Source organism: Oryctolagus cuniculus, chromosome 18 (genome assembly GCF_964237555.1).
Source record: "Oryctolagus cuniculus chromosome 18, mOryCun1.1, whole genome shotgun sequence".
NCBI lineage: Eukaryota > Metazoa > Chordata > Mammalia > Lagomorpha > Leporidae > Oryctolagus > Oryctolagus cuniculus.
The window spans coordinates 12,501,953-12,516,276 of NC_091449.1; the positions used below are offsets into that span (position 1 = coordinate 12,501,953).

Genomic DNA, 14,324 nt, shown 5'->3' on the forward strand with positions numbered 1-14,324 from the left:
GAAGCTCCCGGACCCGAGGGGCTCGCCGTCCGTAAAGCGCGGCGCAGGTCTGGCACCCAGGACGCCGTCGGGAGCTGGCGTCAGTCGCCCTGCGGCACCCGGCTCTGAGCCCCAGGCCCTCACGTTCAAGGGGACAGCATTCGCCAGGCTCTCCCGTGTGGGTGGCTGACCCCAGCCCCCCAGAGGAAGAGGCAGGAAACAGGAACCTGTGAGCGCCCCGGCTGCTCGGCTTTGCCCACCGCCTCTGGCCCCAGGCCCGCCCCTGCCACCCTGGACGCGCGTTTGGCCTGCACACGGCCCTGGAGCACAGGACAAGGTAGAAAGGAAACTCTAAGACTTTAATTGGCTAAGCGAAGGGATCGGGGTGGGTGTGGGCCAGCCGGCTGGTCAGTTCCTGAGGGCCAGCAGGAGGCCCAAGAGCATGCTCCAGGCGGGGCCCCGACTGGGGGGCCCAGCACCCACCACCTGGGACCTGTCCAGGATGTTGAGGCCCTCGGTCACCCAGATGCTCCCGATGTGGTGGAACTCGGCTAACAGGTGGCGGTGGGCCTGCGCACAGCCCGTGAGGAGGATGGTGGTGTTGAGGCGGCCTGGCAGGAAGAGGGGCCGGGGCGCTCACGACTAGAGCCTGCCCTCTTCCCGGGGCCCCTCCCCAGGGGCTCGGGCAGCAGGTGCCACACCCTGACCACCGCAGAACCCACGCGCCTGTTCCCTGCTCCCTCTCGCAGGTGGGCGGCACCGGGCAGCCCCGGGAGGGCACAAGGCAGGCAGGCAGGCACCCGACAGGCGAGCTTCCTCCCGGCTCACCTGCCTGGAATTTCACCGTGGAACTGTAGCACGCAGGCGCGGCGGCCGGGCAAGACTCCACGGAGACGAAGTTGGGGAGGCACTCCTTGTCGTGCCTGCCCACACAGGTCGGGCACTCGCGGGCAGAGTGCCCCGTGGCCTTGGGGGCGCCGGCCTGCAGCTGCACGAAGGGCTCCAGGTTGGTCAGGTTGTTGCACAGGTAGGTCCGGCACACTCGGCTGTAGGAGGCCAGCGACACGCCGGGCGGCGAGATGAGGTAGGAGACTTGCGCAGGGTAGGATAAGGACGAGCTGCAGCCTTTAAAACCCACGACTCCCTTCTTGGTCCCTGAGGAGCAAGAGCGCTCTGGTCCGTGTCCCCAGCCTCCCGCCCCGCCGGCACGTCGTCGTCGCCTCTGTCCCCCCCTACCCGGGCTCTCCGGGTCTGCCTCCTCACTCCTCTCCCTGCAGCCCCTCTCGCCCACGCCCCATCCTTTTCTCCCGCCCTGGGCTCCCTTCCTCCCCCGGGGGCCGGGCTCCTGGAGGGAGCCGAGTGCCCAGGGCTCCGGTCCCGGCGGGAGGAGTGAGCCCCGAGCCCCGCACCCCGACCCCGCGCCCGCACCCCGCGCCCCGCCCCCGCGCCCAGCGCCCCGCGCCCGCACCCCGCGCCCCGCCCCCGCCCCCGCGCCCAGCGCCCCGCGCCCCGCCCCCGCACCCCGCACCCCACGCCCCGCACCCCGCGCCCGCACCCCGCGCCCCGACCCCGCGCCCAGCGCCCCGCGCCCCGCACCCGCACCCCGCGCCCCACGCCCCGCACCCCGCGCCCGGCACCCCGACCCCGCGCCCGCACCCCGCGCCCCGCACCCCGGCCCCGCGCCCGGCACCTGACTGGATGAGCACCAGCGTCTCCTCGCAGCCCTCTCGCAGCTTGCACACGGCGCTCCGCATCAGAATCCAGTCCCAGCTGTGAAAGGCCACGGCCCTGAAGGAGGAGGCGGTCGCCTCGTAGCACAGGAGCGCTCGAGCCCCTGAGGAGAGAGCGCCCCTCCAGTGGTCCGCCGGCTCAGCCCCTGAACTTGAACTGCCCAGCACGAGCTGGGCACCCACAGCTCCGGCCCCGCGGGACGTACCCGGCACAGCAGCGACGGCGCCCAGGAGCCAGAGCAGCTGCGCGGGTCTCAAGGGCCGGGGTCCCATGGTCTGGGCGCCGAGCTCCGCGTGGGTCCCGGCCCGCTCCGGGGGCCACGCCCGCTCCTCCGCAGCGCCTGGGCCCTCTGTCCACCTGCCTCTGGACAGAACGGGACACGTGACACGGCTCCCTGCAGACTGCCCAGCTGCAGCCCCCCACGCCCCCTCAGCTTCTCACAGACACTCACTCTCCTGCGTGGGGCTTGCGCTGCCCACGGCGCTGAGCGGGGGAGGGGGACGCTGGCTGGCCCACGGCACCTGGTGCTCCAGGGGGCAGCAGCAAGGTCAGGACAAGCAAGGGGCGCCTAGGACTCCTGTAGGGGGAGGAGGGTCAGCATCCTACCAAAGAAACCGGCTCGCAAGGAGATTTAACGGTACACACACCGCGTGTCCCTCTCACACACACAGAGCACACGGTAAATCCGCGGGCGGCTCCTGCGGCCTGTGGGCCTGGTGGAGAGGCCCGCGTGGTAACAGCTTCCTGCTCACGGGCTCAGAACCCACAGGCCGTCCACGGCGGGCAGCAGGGGGCGAGGCCAGGGGACTCCACTGTTCAGTAACTTCCTATGAGCCAAGAATCATGTCAAATCAAAAATGTATATATATATATATATATTTGTAAAAAGATGTCAACATTTAGTATGCATGGTATTTAGAATTGATAACTTCAAATGCATTATCAGGAAACAGCATAAAAATATGTTTCTGAATTCGCCTCTGCCCGTCTCCCCCGACAAGAGAACAGAAGTAAAGATGATGGCTGAGATCAAGGGGAGACTACATAGTGACAACAGCCAAGAGCGGCCCCAGGTCGCCCACAGACCAACAACAAAAAGGAAGCAGCCCTGCACGCGCAAACCAGAGGCTAACAGGGAAGAGACGCTCACATCCAGCAGTAACCAAGGAGACGCCGCCGGTCACCTGCTCGCCCACCAGACCCCGGTGGCCCCGCGGCTGGGCAGAGGCGAGTGCTGGCAGGAAGGGGATAGGGCCTGCTCCTGGGGTGGTGTGGGGGGCCTCATCTCCACCGCGAGAACAGTGCGGTGGACAATCCTGACAAGGCGTCCAGTTAGGTTTCTAAATAGCAGGATGCTTCCAAAAGGTTGTGGAATTAAAACATGTGTTTATTTTGGTGCCAAATAAGCTTCAAACCAAAGCTGAAGATCTCTTGTGTGCAGAGATTTCAGAAGATTTTTTTCCACCAAAATAGGTACCGTTTAATTCCATTTTCCATGAATTTTTAAAGGTGTACCTCCATGCATTTCTGGTACACCCGGGTACTTGTGGGACACGACTTCCACCCCCATCTCCAGAGGGACGAGCCCAAGGAGGTGGCATTGTCACGGCGGCGGCGAGCTGAGGCCATGCAAGTGTCCCTTCCCAAGAACAGAGGCAGGGAGGCCCCAGGGACCATCACAGCACGGCCGCCACGTGTTACAAGCACAGTAGCACAGCTGGTGCAGCGGCTCACTAGGCTAATCCTCCGCCTTGCGGCGCTGGCACACCAGGTTCTAGTCCCGGTCGGGGCGCCGGATTCTGTCCCGGTTGCCCCTCTTCCAGGCCAGCTCTCTGCTGTGGCCAGGGAGTGCAGTGGAGGATGGCCCAAGTGCTCAGGTCCTGCACCCGCATGGGAGACCAGGAGAAGCACCTGGCTCCTGGCCTCGGATTGGCACGGCGCCATTTTGGGGGTGAACCAACGGAAGGAAGACCTTTCTCTCTGTCTCTGTCTAACTCTGCCTGTCAAAACAACAACAACAACAACAAAACAGACAAACAAACAAACAAAAAACACAGAAGCACACCACTTGCAAACGTTAAAATTCATGCACACAGAACCCTACACATCTTGCAGAAACACTAACCACCCTGGAATGACCACCTACGGGGAGATCAAGAACCGGCGTGGGGCCTCGTGGCAATCACACCAAGACAATGCGGGGGGGGGGGGGGGGAGTGGGGCAACACCGGTAGACTTGGCACTGAGAGGTGGCCACGAGCAGGAATCGCTACCCCACCACCACCACCTGGGCCACCCCGTGCGATGCTCAATGCTGAGTCTGCCTCCTCGATTTAAAGAGGATGAATGATCCATCTCACAGGGCCAATGGGAGATGCAAGATTAACACAAGTGCTGGGCAAACGCCAAGCTCCCCCTAAATCCCCCCCCGCCCCGAGAACCAAGCTCAACCTCCTTGGCCGAGACACCCAAGCCTCCTCCCGCCTCACTGCCCCCAACAGCGGACGCCAAACCACCTTTCCAACTTTATCTGAGCCGGCTCCTGCGCCCAGCCGTCCAGCTCAGAGGTCACGGCTGCCTGCCCCTGTCCTGGCCCGGACACCCAACAGACACAGGCGCTCTGTAACCTGTAAGCCTGTGGCCAAGGGGCAGCGAAGACGAGACACGGGGAGAGGCCACGAAGGCTGGCACAGGGCCACGCAGAGGGGCGGAGCCAACCAGAGGAGACCGCGCCCACCAGCCAGGACCCCACGATCCGGGCACGGGCACAGACACGACCGAGAAAGGCCGGAGGGCAATTCTCAGGGCGGAGTGGCCGGGTCGGGGAGGCTGCCGCCCGGAGCGGAGAGGCCGACAGAGGAGCAGCCGCTAGCTAACGGACTGCAAGCCGGCACGGAGATGGGGAGGCCAAGCAGAGAGAGCAGGGGGCGCGGGGCCCCGGGAATGGGACCCGGAGGGGGAAATGGAGAACGGGAGGGTCCACCCCGGGACGGTCCGAGGGGAGCACAGGACAGAGGGGACCCCCTGGGCAGGGACCCCTCGCAGAGCGCTGCAGGCGCTGCAGGGACACCAAGGCTACAGCCAAGAGAGGGAGCAGGGGGCCAGGCTCTCAGGGCACGGAGCACCCAGAGAACGAGGTCCCACAGTGGACAGCACCAACAGGCCGAGAGGCAGCAGGGCGCAGAGACCCGGGCCGAGGTGGGAGCCGGGAAGCAAGCAGGGCAACCAGAAGGACAAGCACGGCTCTGAGGAGACCATGCAGCACGACGCGGACGAAGCGCCCAGCGCAACCGAGACCCAGGCCGCAGTCCAGAAGGGCAAGGCTGTGCGCATGCGCAGAGGAGTCCAAGTCAACGCCCGCGGGGCCTGCCTGGGCAGGCCGTTCCTGGGGGCAGGGCCCGCCTGGGGGCGTGGCCCCGATACTCGACGCCCCATTGGCCGCTTCCTCCAAAAGGGGAGGAACAATCTGGGAAAGCGCGCCCTTGGGGAGGAGGGGCAAGGGGCACGAGGCTCAACTCGACGCGCTATTGGTTGGCCTGATAGCTGGGCGCGTGGAGACTGGCACTGGAAGAAAGGGGCGTGCCGCGGTGTGGATCTCAAAGCGCATTGGACGCCCGCCACAGCAGCGAGAGGCGGCTGAAGTTCATTGGTCCCCGTGAGAAGGGGCGGGAAAACCAGCGCGAGCGCAGCCGTTCCTCTGCCTGTTTGTCCCTTCTCTTGGTCCCCTCTGGACTGAGTCTGACGCCCCGCGAGGCTGTGGTAACCGAGGGCTGGCTGCGCGGACACTACCCGTCCCCTTCTCGTCCCTTTTGCCTGATCCCTCCCCCAGGCACGTCCTCGCCTCCCCCTCGCGCCCCTCGCGCCCCTCCCCTCCCCTCCCCCAGCCCCGCGGGCCCACCCCACGCGTGCCCCACGCCCCACCCCCTCCCTCGGACCCCGGAGCGGGGCGGGGCCGCAGGGCTGCTGGAAGGGGGTGCACACGGACGCACGAGCAGGGTGGGCGGCGGGACGGGCCGTCCTTGAGAGTCGTGGTTGGAAAGTGGGCACGGGAGCATGCGCGCCTGGACGCCCCGAGGAGAGGGGTCGGGGCCTCGGACGGGGGCCTGGCCCGGCACCCACCCGGGGAGTGAATGAAGGCGTGGCCGAGAAATTGAGGGCATTGAAAGAGGGGCGGGGACCCCAGAGAGCACGCAGTTGGTGTTGGTCCAAGAGGGAGTTCTGATGGGAAGGGCGCACGGGGTGGGGGCGGGGGTGCAAGGAGGAGACTGAGACCAGGACTTGAAGGGGAGGGGCCGAAGGTGTTGGGTCAGATCGGATCGATGGTAGGGGTGAGGATGCCAGGAAGCACGGCCAGCTGGGGCAGGCGGTGGCAGGAGCGGGTGTAGGAGCGGTGGGTGGGGGCGTGGGTGAAGCCGGGATTCGCCCTGGGAAAGTGTGTAGCAGACTAAATGAGAAGTGGCGGGAGGAAGGGGCGAGGTGGTGCGGGAGCCAGAAGCAGAGGTGCGGCCTCCGGGGTGGGGGGGGGATGGGGCAGGGCCCCGGGGCTGTCCTGACCCTCCCTCCGCTCCGGCCCCAGACCCATGGAACCCAGCGGAGTGGAGCCCCACCACTGCGCCTCGGAGCCGGGCCCCGGGCTGGAGAGCAGAGCCCTGCAGGGCGCGGAGCTGGTGCCCCGCAGAGCCGCCAGCCGCTCCCCCACCTGCGCCCGCTGCCGCAACCACGGCGTCACGGCCCGCCTCAAGGGCCACAAGCGCCTCTGCCTCTTCCAGACCTGCGAGTGCCACAAATGCGTCCTCATCCTGTGAGTGCGGGCCGGGCTCCCGGGGCCTGAGCCGCCCCCTGACCTCGCCCCCACCCCTCCAGGGAGAGCCCGGGGGGGGGGGGGGGGCCCTGAGCCGCCCCCTGACTCCTCCCCACCCCTCCAGGGGGCGCCCCCCCCAGCCGCCCCTGACTCCTCCCCACCAATCCAGGGGGCGCCCGGGGCCTGAGCCGCCCCTGACTCCTCCCCACCCCTTCAGGGGGCACCCGGGGGGCCCCGAGCCGCCCCCTGACTCCTCCCCACCCCTCCAGGGGGCGCCGCCCCTGACTCCTCCCCACCCCTTCAGGGGGCACCCGGGGGGCCCCCGAGCCGCCCCCTGACTCCTCCCCACCCCTCCAGGGGGCGCCCCCCCAGCCGCCCCTGACGCTCGCCCCCACCCCTTCAGGGGGCACCCGGGGGACCCCGAGCCGCCCCCTGACTCCTCCCCACCCCTTCAGGGGGCACCCGGGGGACCCCGAGCCGCCCCCTGACTCCTCCCCACCCCTTCAGGGGGCACCCGGGGGGCCCCCGAGCCGCCCCCTGACTCCTCCCCACCCCTCCAGGGGGCGCCCCCCCAGCCGCCCCTGACGCTCACCCCCACCCCTCCAGGGGGCTCCCCCCCCTGAGCCGCCCCTGACTCCTCCCCACCCCTCCAGGGGGCACCCGGGGGGCCCTGAGCCGCCCCCTGACTCCTCCCCACCCCTCCAGGGAGCGCCTGGGGGCCCTGAGCCGCCCCCTGACTCCTCCCCACCCCTCCAGGGAGCGCCTGGGGGCCCCGAGCCGCCCCCTGACTCCTCCCCACCCCTCCAGGGAGCGCCTGGGGGCCCTGAGCCGCCCCCTGACTCCTCCCCACCCCTCCAGGGAGCGCCTGGGGGCCCCGAGCCGCCCCCTGACTCCTCCCCACCCCTCCAGGGGGCGCCGCCCCTGACGCTCGCCCCCACCCCTTCAGGGAGCGCCCGGGGGGGCCCTGAGCTGCCCCCTGACTCATCCCCACCCCTCTAGGAAGCGCCCCCCCCAGCCTCCTCCTGACGCTCCTCCCCACCCCTCAGGGAGCGCCCCCCCAGCCTCCTCCTGACGCTCGCCCCCACCCCTCCAGGGAGCGCCCCCTCTGAGCTGCCCCCTGACGCTCCTCCCCACCCCTCAGGGAGCGCCGCAGGGTCATGGCCGCCCAGGTAGCCCTGCGCAGGCAGCAGGAGGCGCAGCTGAAGAGACAGCTGGCTCAGGGGCTGCTGCGCAGAGGGACAGCCCCTCCCAAAGCCCCCGGCCGCGGCAAGAAGGGCGCTGCTCCACCGGGGGTCCCCTGTGAGTGCCGGGCGGGGTGGGGCTGTGCGTGTAGAAAGCGTAAGTGGAGGCCCAGTCCTGCCCGTGTGACCCGTGTGACCTCGGGCAAGGTGGTTCTCCTCTGGCCGCAGCTCCCCAGCGATCAAACGCAGTGGGTGTGTGGTGGAAAATGGGGAAGGGAGCTGAGCACCCAGTGAGGGGCTGGGGGGGTGGGGGCTGAGCATCCATGTGGGGCTGGGAGTCTGGGCACCCAGTGAGGGGTGGGGGGCTGAGCACCCATGTGGGGCTGGGGGGATGGGGGCTGGGCACCCATGTGGGCTGGGGGGATGGGGGGATGAGCACCCATGTGGGCTGGGGGTTGGGGGAGGGCTCACCAGAGCCCCTGCCGGTCCCTCCCAGCTGGAAAGGAGAACATCGCACCGCAGCCGCAGCCCCACCATGGGGCAGTCCCGCTGACACTGACGCCCCCCGGGAAGGTAGGAGAGCCTGGGCCTCGGGCAGCGGCTCCCACCCCAGCTCCTGCCCACACCCCGGCTGTGCCCCGCGACCCCTGGGTTCCAGCCCCAGCCCTGACTTGCTGCCTAATCTTGGGTAAATCCCTTCTTCCTGTGGGCAAAGTGAGAGGGTGGGTCTTCAAGGCTCCCTGGCTGCAAAGTTTTGGGGTCCTACCCAACCCCAGGACACCAGCCGTGCCCTCTGCCCTTGCAGGAGAACGTCCGTGGGCCTCTGCTGCTCAGCCGGCCCCCGGAAGCCTTGCCTCTGCCGTGGACTGCGGTGCCCCCCGGCCCTTGGGCCCCTGGCCACTGGCTGCCTCCGGGCCTCTCCATGCCACCCCCAGTGGTGTGCCGCCTGCTCTGCCCAGAATCGGCAGTCCCGCTGCATCCGTTCCCTGGTGAGACGTCAGTCAGCGAGGCGCCTGTCTCGGCCGCAGAGGGCAGGGAAGGGCCTGTGACCTCCCCTCCGCCTTCTCTCACCCACCCCGCAGCCTTCGACTCTGGCGCCTCTCTCCGGCTGCCCACGCACGGGCCCCTCGCTGCCTGCCCAGGGGCGCGCTCGGTACTGACCGTCCCTCTCACTGGAGAGCCTCAGGGCCCCCCCAGCCTGCCCCGCACGTGAGTAGGGAGAGGGGCGCGTGTGGTTCCCACCAACAGGGCAGCGCCCTCCCAGTTCGCACCAGATCCCCAAGTCAGAACCCCGCCCCCGCCCTGTGTACCTGTCTGTCCACGTGTTTAACCCCCACCCCCGTCCTGTGTACCTGTCTGTCCACGTGTTTAACCCCCGCCCCCGTCCTGTGTACCTGTCTGTCCACGTGTTTAACCCCCGCCCCCGTCCTGTGTGTACCTGTCTGTCCACGTGTTTAACCCCCGCCCCGTCCTGTGTACCTGTCTGTCCACGTGTTTAACCCCCGCCCCCGTCCTGTGTACCTGTCTGTCCACGTGTTTAACCCCCGCCCCCGTCCTGTGTACCTGTCTGTCCACGTGTTTAACCCCCGCCCCCGTCCTGTGTACCTGTCTGTCCACGTGTTTAACCCCCGCCCCCGTCCTGTGTGTACCTGTCTGTCCACGTGTTTAACCCCCGCCCCCGTCCTGTGTACCTGTCTGTCCACGTGTTTAACCCCCGCCCCCGTCCTGTGTGTACCTGTCTGTCCACGTGTTTAACCCCCGCCCCCGTCCTGTGTACCTGTCTGTCCACGTGTTTAACCCCCGCCCCCGTCCTGTGTGTACCTGTCTGTCCACGTGTTTAACCCCCGCCCCCGTCCTGTGTACCTGTCTGTCCACGTGTTTAACCCCCGCCCCCGTCCTGTGTACCTGTCTGTCCACGTGTTTAACCCCCACCCCCGTCCTGTGTACCTGTCTGTCCACATGTTTAACCCCCGCCCCCGTCCTGTGTACCTGTCTGTCCACGTGTTTAACCCCCGCCCCCATCCTGTGTACCTGTCTGTCCACGTGTTTAACCCCCACCCCCGTCCTGTGTACCTGTCTGTCCACGTGTTTAACCCCCGCCCCCGTCCTGTGTACCTGTCTGTCTACGTGTTTAACCCCCGCCCCGTCCTGTGTGTACCTGTCTGTCCACGTGTTTAACCCCGGACACCTTTCTCCTTGCTTCCAGATGCTCGACCCTGATACTGCAGTCGTGTGGCGCCCCAGACCCGCTTCTGCTACAGCCACAGGTCCTGGGAAAGAAATGGGAGCCAGGGCCTGGGGGAGGGAAGAGCAGGGGCCCGAGGGAGCGCCTGGAGCCGGGCAGAAGTGGGGGTTCCCACTCCACTTCTCTCCATTTGCTTTGCAGGCCCCTGGGGCCTCTCGCCTGGCCTGGACACCAGCCCCCTCAGAGCGGCAGCTACAGCGAGAGGCAGCTGAGGCCCTCGTAGGCCTGAAAGATTCATCCCAGGCTCCCCGCCTGACCCCTTCCGTGCCCCCCAACCCTGCCTGGATCTCCTTGCTCCACCCCTGTGGCCCACCAGGTACCTGCTCCCTGGAAGGAGCCGACGACGAGGGGCAGCTGGGCAAGGGGAGGCCGCGGGGGTAACCCTGGGCGAGGGTCTCCAGGCCTGGGCCCCTCACTCCTCAGCCTGTCCCCGGGCTGCACTGGAGGCGTCCCCACTTCATCCCCTTCACCAGCTTTGCACTCAGCACCAAATGTCCAGCATCCTGACTTCAAGGAACGGGCCGAGAGCACACAGTAAGACACTGGCAGAGCCGGGCCCGCTCCAGCCCCAAGCCGCCCACTGAGAGCTGCGGGTCTGGCCGAGGGGGTCGGGTGGGAAGCGGGAAGCCTTCACACGGCTCCCTGACGACTCTGGAGCAGAACAGAGGGGCTGAGGGCCTGGAGCACAGAGACGGGGCTGGGGCGGCCTGGGCCACGGGCTGGGAGTCCAGACCAGGACAAGCAGAGAGCTGGGAATGCTGCTCTCTCTTCCTGCGCACTCATCTGGGAGGCAGAGAGAGCGTGTGTGCACTTCCGTCTGGTGATCCACTCCCAACGCCCTCAGTAGCCAGGGATGGACGAGGCCAAAGCAGGGTGCCAGGTGCGGAGAGCTCAGCGGGGCTCCTGCGGGTGCCAGGGGCTGCTCCTTCCAGGCTCTGCAGCAGCAGGAAGCTGGGGTCGGGAGCCGCAGCCGGGACAGAACGCGGCCCTCACCTGAGACCGGCGTCCTGACCTGACCGCCAGACTGACGCTGGCCGCGAAGGCTTCTGGCTAGGCAGGGCTGTATTCAGGGACTGAGCTGTGCTGGAGGGAAGGGAGGCAGGCGGAGGTGAGAACAGGGAGGAAAGTCTGCACAGAGGGCCGGGTGCGCAGCGCTGCGGCCCAGCTACTCCCTGCCTGCCGCTGCACTGGGCGCCAGCCGGGTCCCAGCACTGAGCTCCTGCCACCCGTGTGGGAGGCCTGGTGGAGGCCCCCACTCCTCCTTGGACCACGCCTGGCTGTGACTGGTCTGAGCCTCCGGGGAGTGGGCCCTGGGTGAAAGCTCGCTCGCCCCCCTCCTCCCCCCCTCCCTTCTCTCCCTCCTCTGTCACTCTGCCTTCCAAATACACACAGGCTTCCTTTATCTGAACAGAGGGGAGGTGTGACTGCCCCGCCCTCCCTTCTTCCGCAGCTTCCACTGGAGGAAGAGGATTCCAGCCCGTGGGCCCCGCCCTCCGCCCCAGCACGGGGCCCTCCGTGGCCTTCCACATCGGGCGTCTGGGCTCCATCTCCCTGTTGAGCTAGGACTGCGTGGGCGGCGGCAGCGCGCGGCGGTTCACAGGCTGACACGGGATCCGGCGTGGCGCACGTGCGGGCCTTTTCTCTCTAAGCTCCCGTGGCTCTCGGTTCCTTCCACAGTGGGGGCGTTCCCTTGGTCCGAGCTGGATTTTCTTCAGCCCATCTTTGGGTCCTCGGGCCTTTTTAAATCCCCCAACAAAGAGTTGTACAGTTTAAGCTGACCGTGTGGCACAATGTCGCATGAGCTCACGTGCCAGGGTGTTCATCTGAGCCATGGCTCTGTGTCCATCCACGCACCCTGCTTCTCCCGCATGGGACATGGGAGAACAGTCCGTTTTGCACCTCGGTTTGTGTGAGTGCGCAGGAACTAAGCCTCTGTTCTTTTAAGCCAGTGAGGTCCGGGGGTTGTTAGCACAGGCTAACCGAGCCATCCTGACCGCGGGGAGGACTCGTTCAATTCACTTCTCGAAGTGGAAATCAATTACTCAGTAACGGCAGAAATAAACACTCGTTCCTCAGTCGTCTGCTGGCTAGTCTTTCTTGAACCGCTGCACACGTGAAGAGCGGTCAGGCTGTTCCGAAGATGTGAGCCCTGGAGACCCCTCCCTGCCCCTCCTAGAAGGGGCGCCCAGAAAGCTGGAGGAGCCGACTCATCACGGAGCCTCTGTGCTGCTGTTACTTGCGCCCCCTTCTCTTCTAACTGACAGGTAATATTTGTACACACTCAGGGGCATAGTACAGTAATTCAATATAAGTACCCAGGTAAGGATCCAATCAGGGTGATGTGCAACCCCTCTCAAACATTTATCACTTCCACTGGTTAGGAAATGTTGGACTCTTGAGTGATTTTGAACTACATCATAAACTGTCAACTATCGTCACCCCACTGTGTTACAAGAACTCAAACTGGGGCCGGCACCGCGGCTCACTAGGCTAATCCTCCACCTGCGGCGCCGGCACACCGGGTTCTAGTCCCGGTCGGGGTGCCGGATTCTGTCCCGGTTGCCCCTCTTCCAGTCTAGCTCTCTGCTGTGGCCCGGGAAGGCAGTGGAGGATGGCCCAAGTACTTGGGCCCTGCACCCGCATGGGAGACCAGAAGGAAACACCTGGCTCCTGGTTTCAGATCAGCACAGCGCCGGCTGTGGCAGCCATTTGGGGGGTGAACCAATGGAAGGAAGACCTTTCTCTCTCTCTCTCTCTCACTGTCTAACTCTTCCTGTCCAGAAAAAAAAAAAAGCAAGAACTCAAACCGGGCGAGCGCTATGGTGTGTGGTGTAGCAGGTAAAGCCACCCCTGCAGTGCCAGCATCCCATATGGGCACCAGTTCAGGTCCCGGCTGCTCCTCTTCCAGTCCAGCTCCCTGCTGATGGCCTGGCAGAAGCAGCAGAGGATGGTCCAAGTCCTTGGGCACCTGCACCCACGTGGGAGACGTGGAAGAAGCTCCTGGCTCCTGGCTTCAGACCAGCCCAGCCCTGGCCATTGTGGCCAATTGGGGTGTGAACCAGTGGATGAAAAATCTCTCTCTCTCTCTCTCTCTCTCTCTCTGTCTCCTCTCTCTGTCTCTCCCTCCCTCTCTAACTCTGACTTTCAAATCAATAATATCTTTAAGAAAAGAAAACAAAACTTGGGGCTGGCACCTGTGACACTGGCATCCCATGTGGGCCACAGATGGAGTCCCAGCTGCTCCACTTCCGATCCAGCTCTCTGCTGTGGCCTGGGAAGGCAGTAGAAGATGGCCCGAGTCCTGGGGCCCCTGCACCCGCGTGGGAGACCTGGAAGAAGCTCCAGGCTCCTGGCTTCAGGTTGGTGCAGCTCCAGCTGTTGCGACCAATTGAGCAGTGAACCAGTGGATGGAAGACCTCTCTCTCTCTCTCTCTCTCTCTCTCTGCCTCTGTGTAACTCTGACTTTCAAATAAATCTTTTTTAAAAAGTTTAAATACATAAATAAATAAAAACCTCTAAAACTAACTGCTCCTCTGGCGCTGTATTGGTGCACCCCTGGTCTAACCTCCCCGGCCCTGTCCTCCTGCCCTCCTCTCTTCTATGGCAGTGGGTGCTGGCGGCTGCCACTGCAGGCCCAGGAGAGAACACGCGGTGTCCGTCTCCCCGCACCACTCTCTACTCACGTGCCTGACGGCAGTGGCGTCCAGCCACAGCTCGTCCCGCCTTGCTCGGTCCAGCCACAGCCTGTCCCGCCTTGCTCGGGCCTCGAGAAGGCAGGCTGCTTCGGCTCCCTGAGAGGTGAGGGCAGCTCACTGCGGGGTGGAGACGGAGGCCTGCCTTAGCCTGGCTTCACTCCCCTGTTGTCACTTGGCCTTGCGCTGGGAGAGACGGCCACACCCATGAGGGCACAGCACGGGGGCTAAGACTGCTGCTTGGTGCCAACCAAGAGCCCCTGGCACACCAGCGCCACACAGCTGGGTCACAGGAGGGTGTGAGAGGGAAGTGGGGAAGGCGCAGGGTGGGTCCCTCTTCACAGCCCTGTCCTTCCTCCAGCCCTGGCAAGGCTGCCACGCTGCCACCGGCTAGGCCAACTCTGTCTTTCAAATTGTTGAGGCCTCCCCACTGGCACCTGGGGGAGGGGGGCAGATCTCGGGGAGGCCGGCCGGGGGGAGACGGCAGATTTAAGAGTTGCTGAGTTCAGCACCCTCCCCCTGCAGTCCTGGGAGGCCACTGGGCTCCCGACCCGGGACCAGCAACTGAGAGCACCATTTCCTACGCCGCAGCCCTAGGGCATTTTTTAAATGTCCGTTTATAGAATCCACTGGAAGGGGCTGAGCAGTTACCGGCTTTGGGTTCAAGTTCCCGCTCAGGTCGCAATATTACAAGG

At 65.7% G+C, this 14,324-nt stretch overlaps 2 protein-coding genes across 6 annotated transcripts; one reads left to right on the forward strand and one right to left on the reverse strand.

Moving 5' to 3' along the window:
* Positions 1-319: 319 nt before the first annotated feature.
* LYPD4 (LY6/PLAUR domain containing 4) lies at positions 320-5,068 on the reverse strand. 5 transcript variants are annotated; one of them, XM_070063283.1, is made up of 7 exons: positions 4,227-5,068; positions 2,378-2,537; positions 2,162-2,287; positions 1,916-2,073; positions 1,670-1,813; positions 808-1,134; positions 320-590 (listed from the first exon to the last, which is right to left on the reverse strand). In XM_070063283.1, the coding sequence occupies exons 4-7, from the start codon at positions 1,980-1,982 to the stop codon at positions 388-390; spliced, it is 741 nt and encodes a 246-aa protein (XP_069919384.1). In that variant the 5' UTR covers positions 1,983-2,073; positions 2,162-2,287; positions 2,378-2,537; positions 4,227-5,068; the 3' UTR covers positions 320-387. The 5 variants fall into 5 exon arrangements, with proteins under 5 accessions (XP_069919384.1, XP_069919383.1, XP_069919382.1 ...); XM_070063282.1 differs by having other exon boundaries at positions 2,358-2,537; XM_070063281.1 differs by lacking the exon at positions 2,378-2,537.
* Positions 5,069-5,588: 520 nt separating this feature from the next.
* DMRTC2 (DMRT like family C2) lies at positions 5,589-12,012 on the forward strand. Its single transcript, XM_070063278.1, has 9 exons — positions 5,589-5,706; positions 6,287-6,511; positions 7,653-7,810; positions 8,189-8,265; positions 8,498-8,681; positions 8,775-8,901; positions 9,899-9,959; positions 10,079-10,253; positions 11,388-12,012. Exons 2-9 carry the CDS (start codon positions 6,291-6,293, stop codon positions 11,498-11,500), a joined length of 1,116 nt encoding a protein of 371 aa, XP_069919379.1. The 5' UTR covers positions 5,589-5,706; positions 6,287-6,290; the 3' UTR covers positions 11,501-12,012.
* Positions 12,013-14,324: the final 2,312 nt, after the last annotated feature.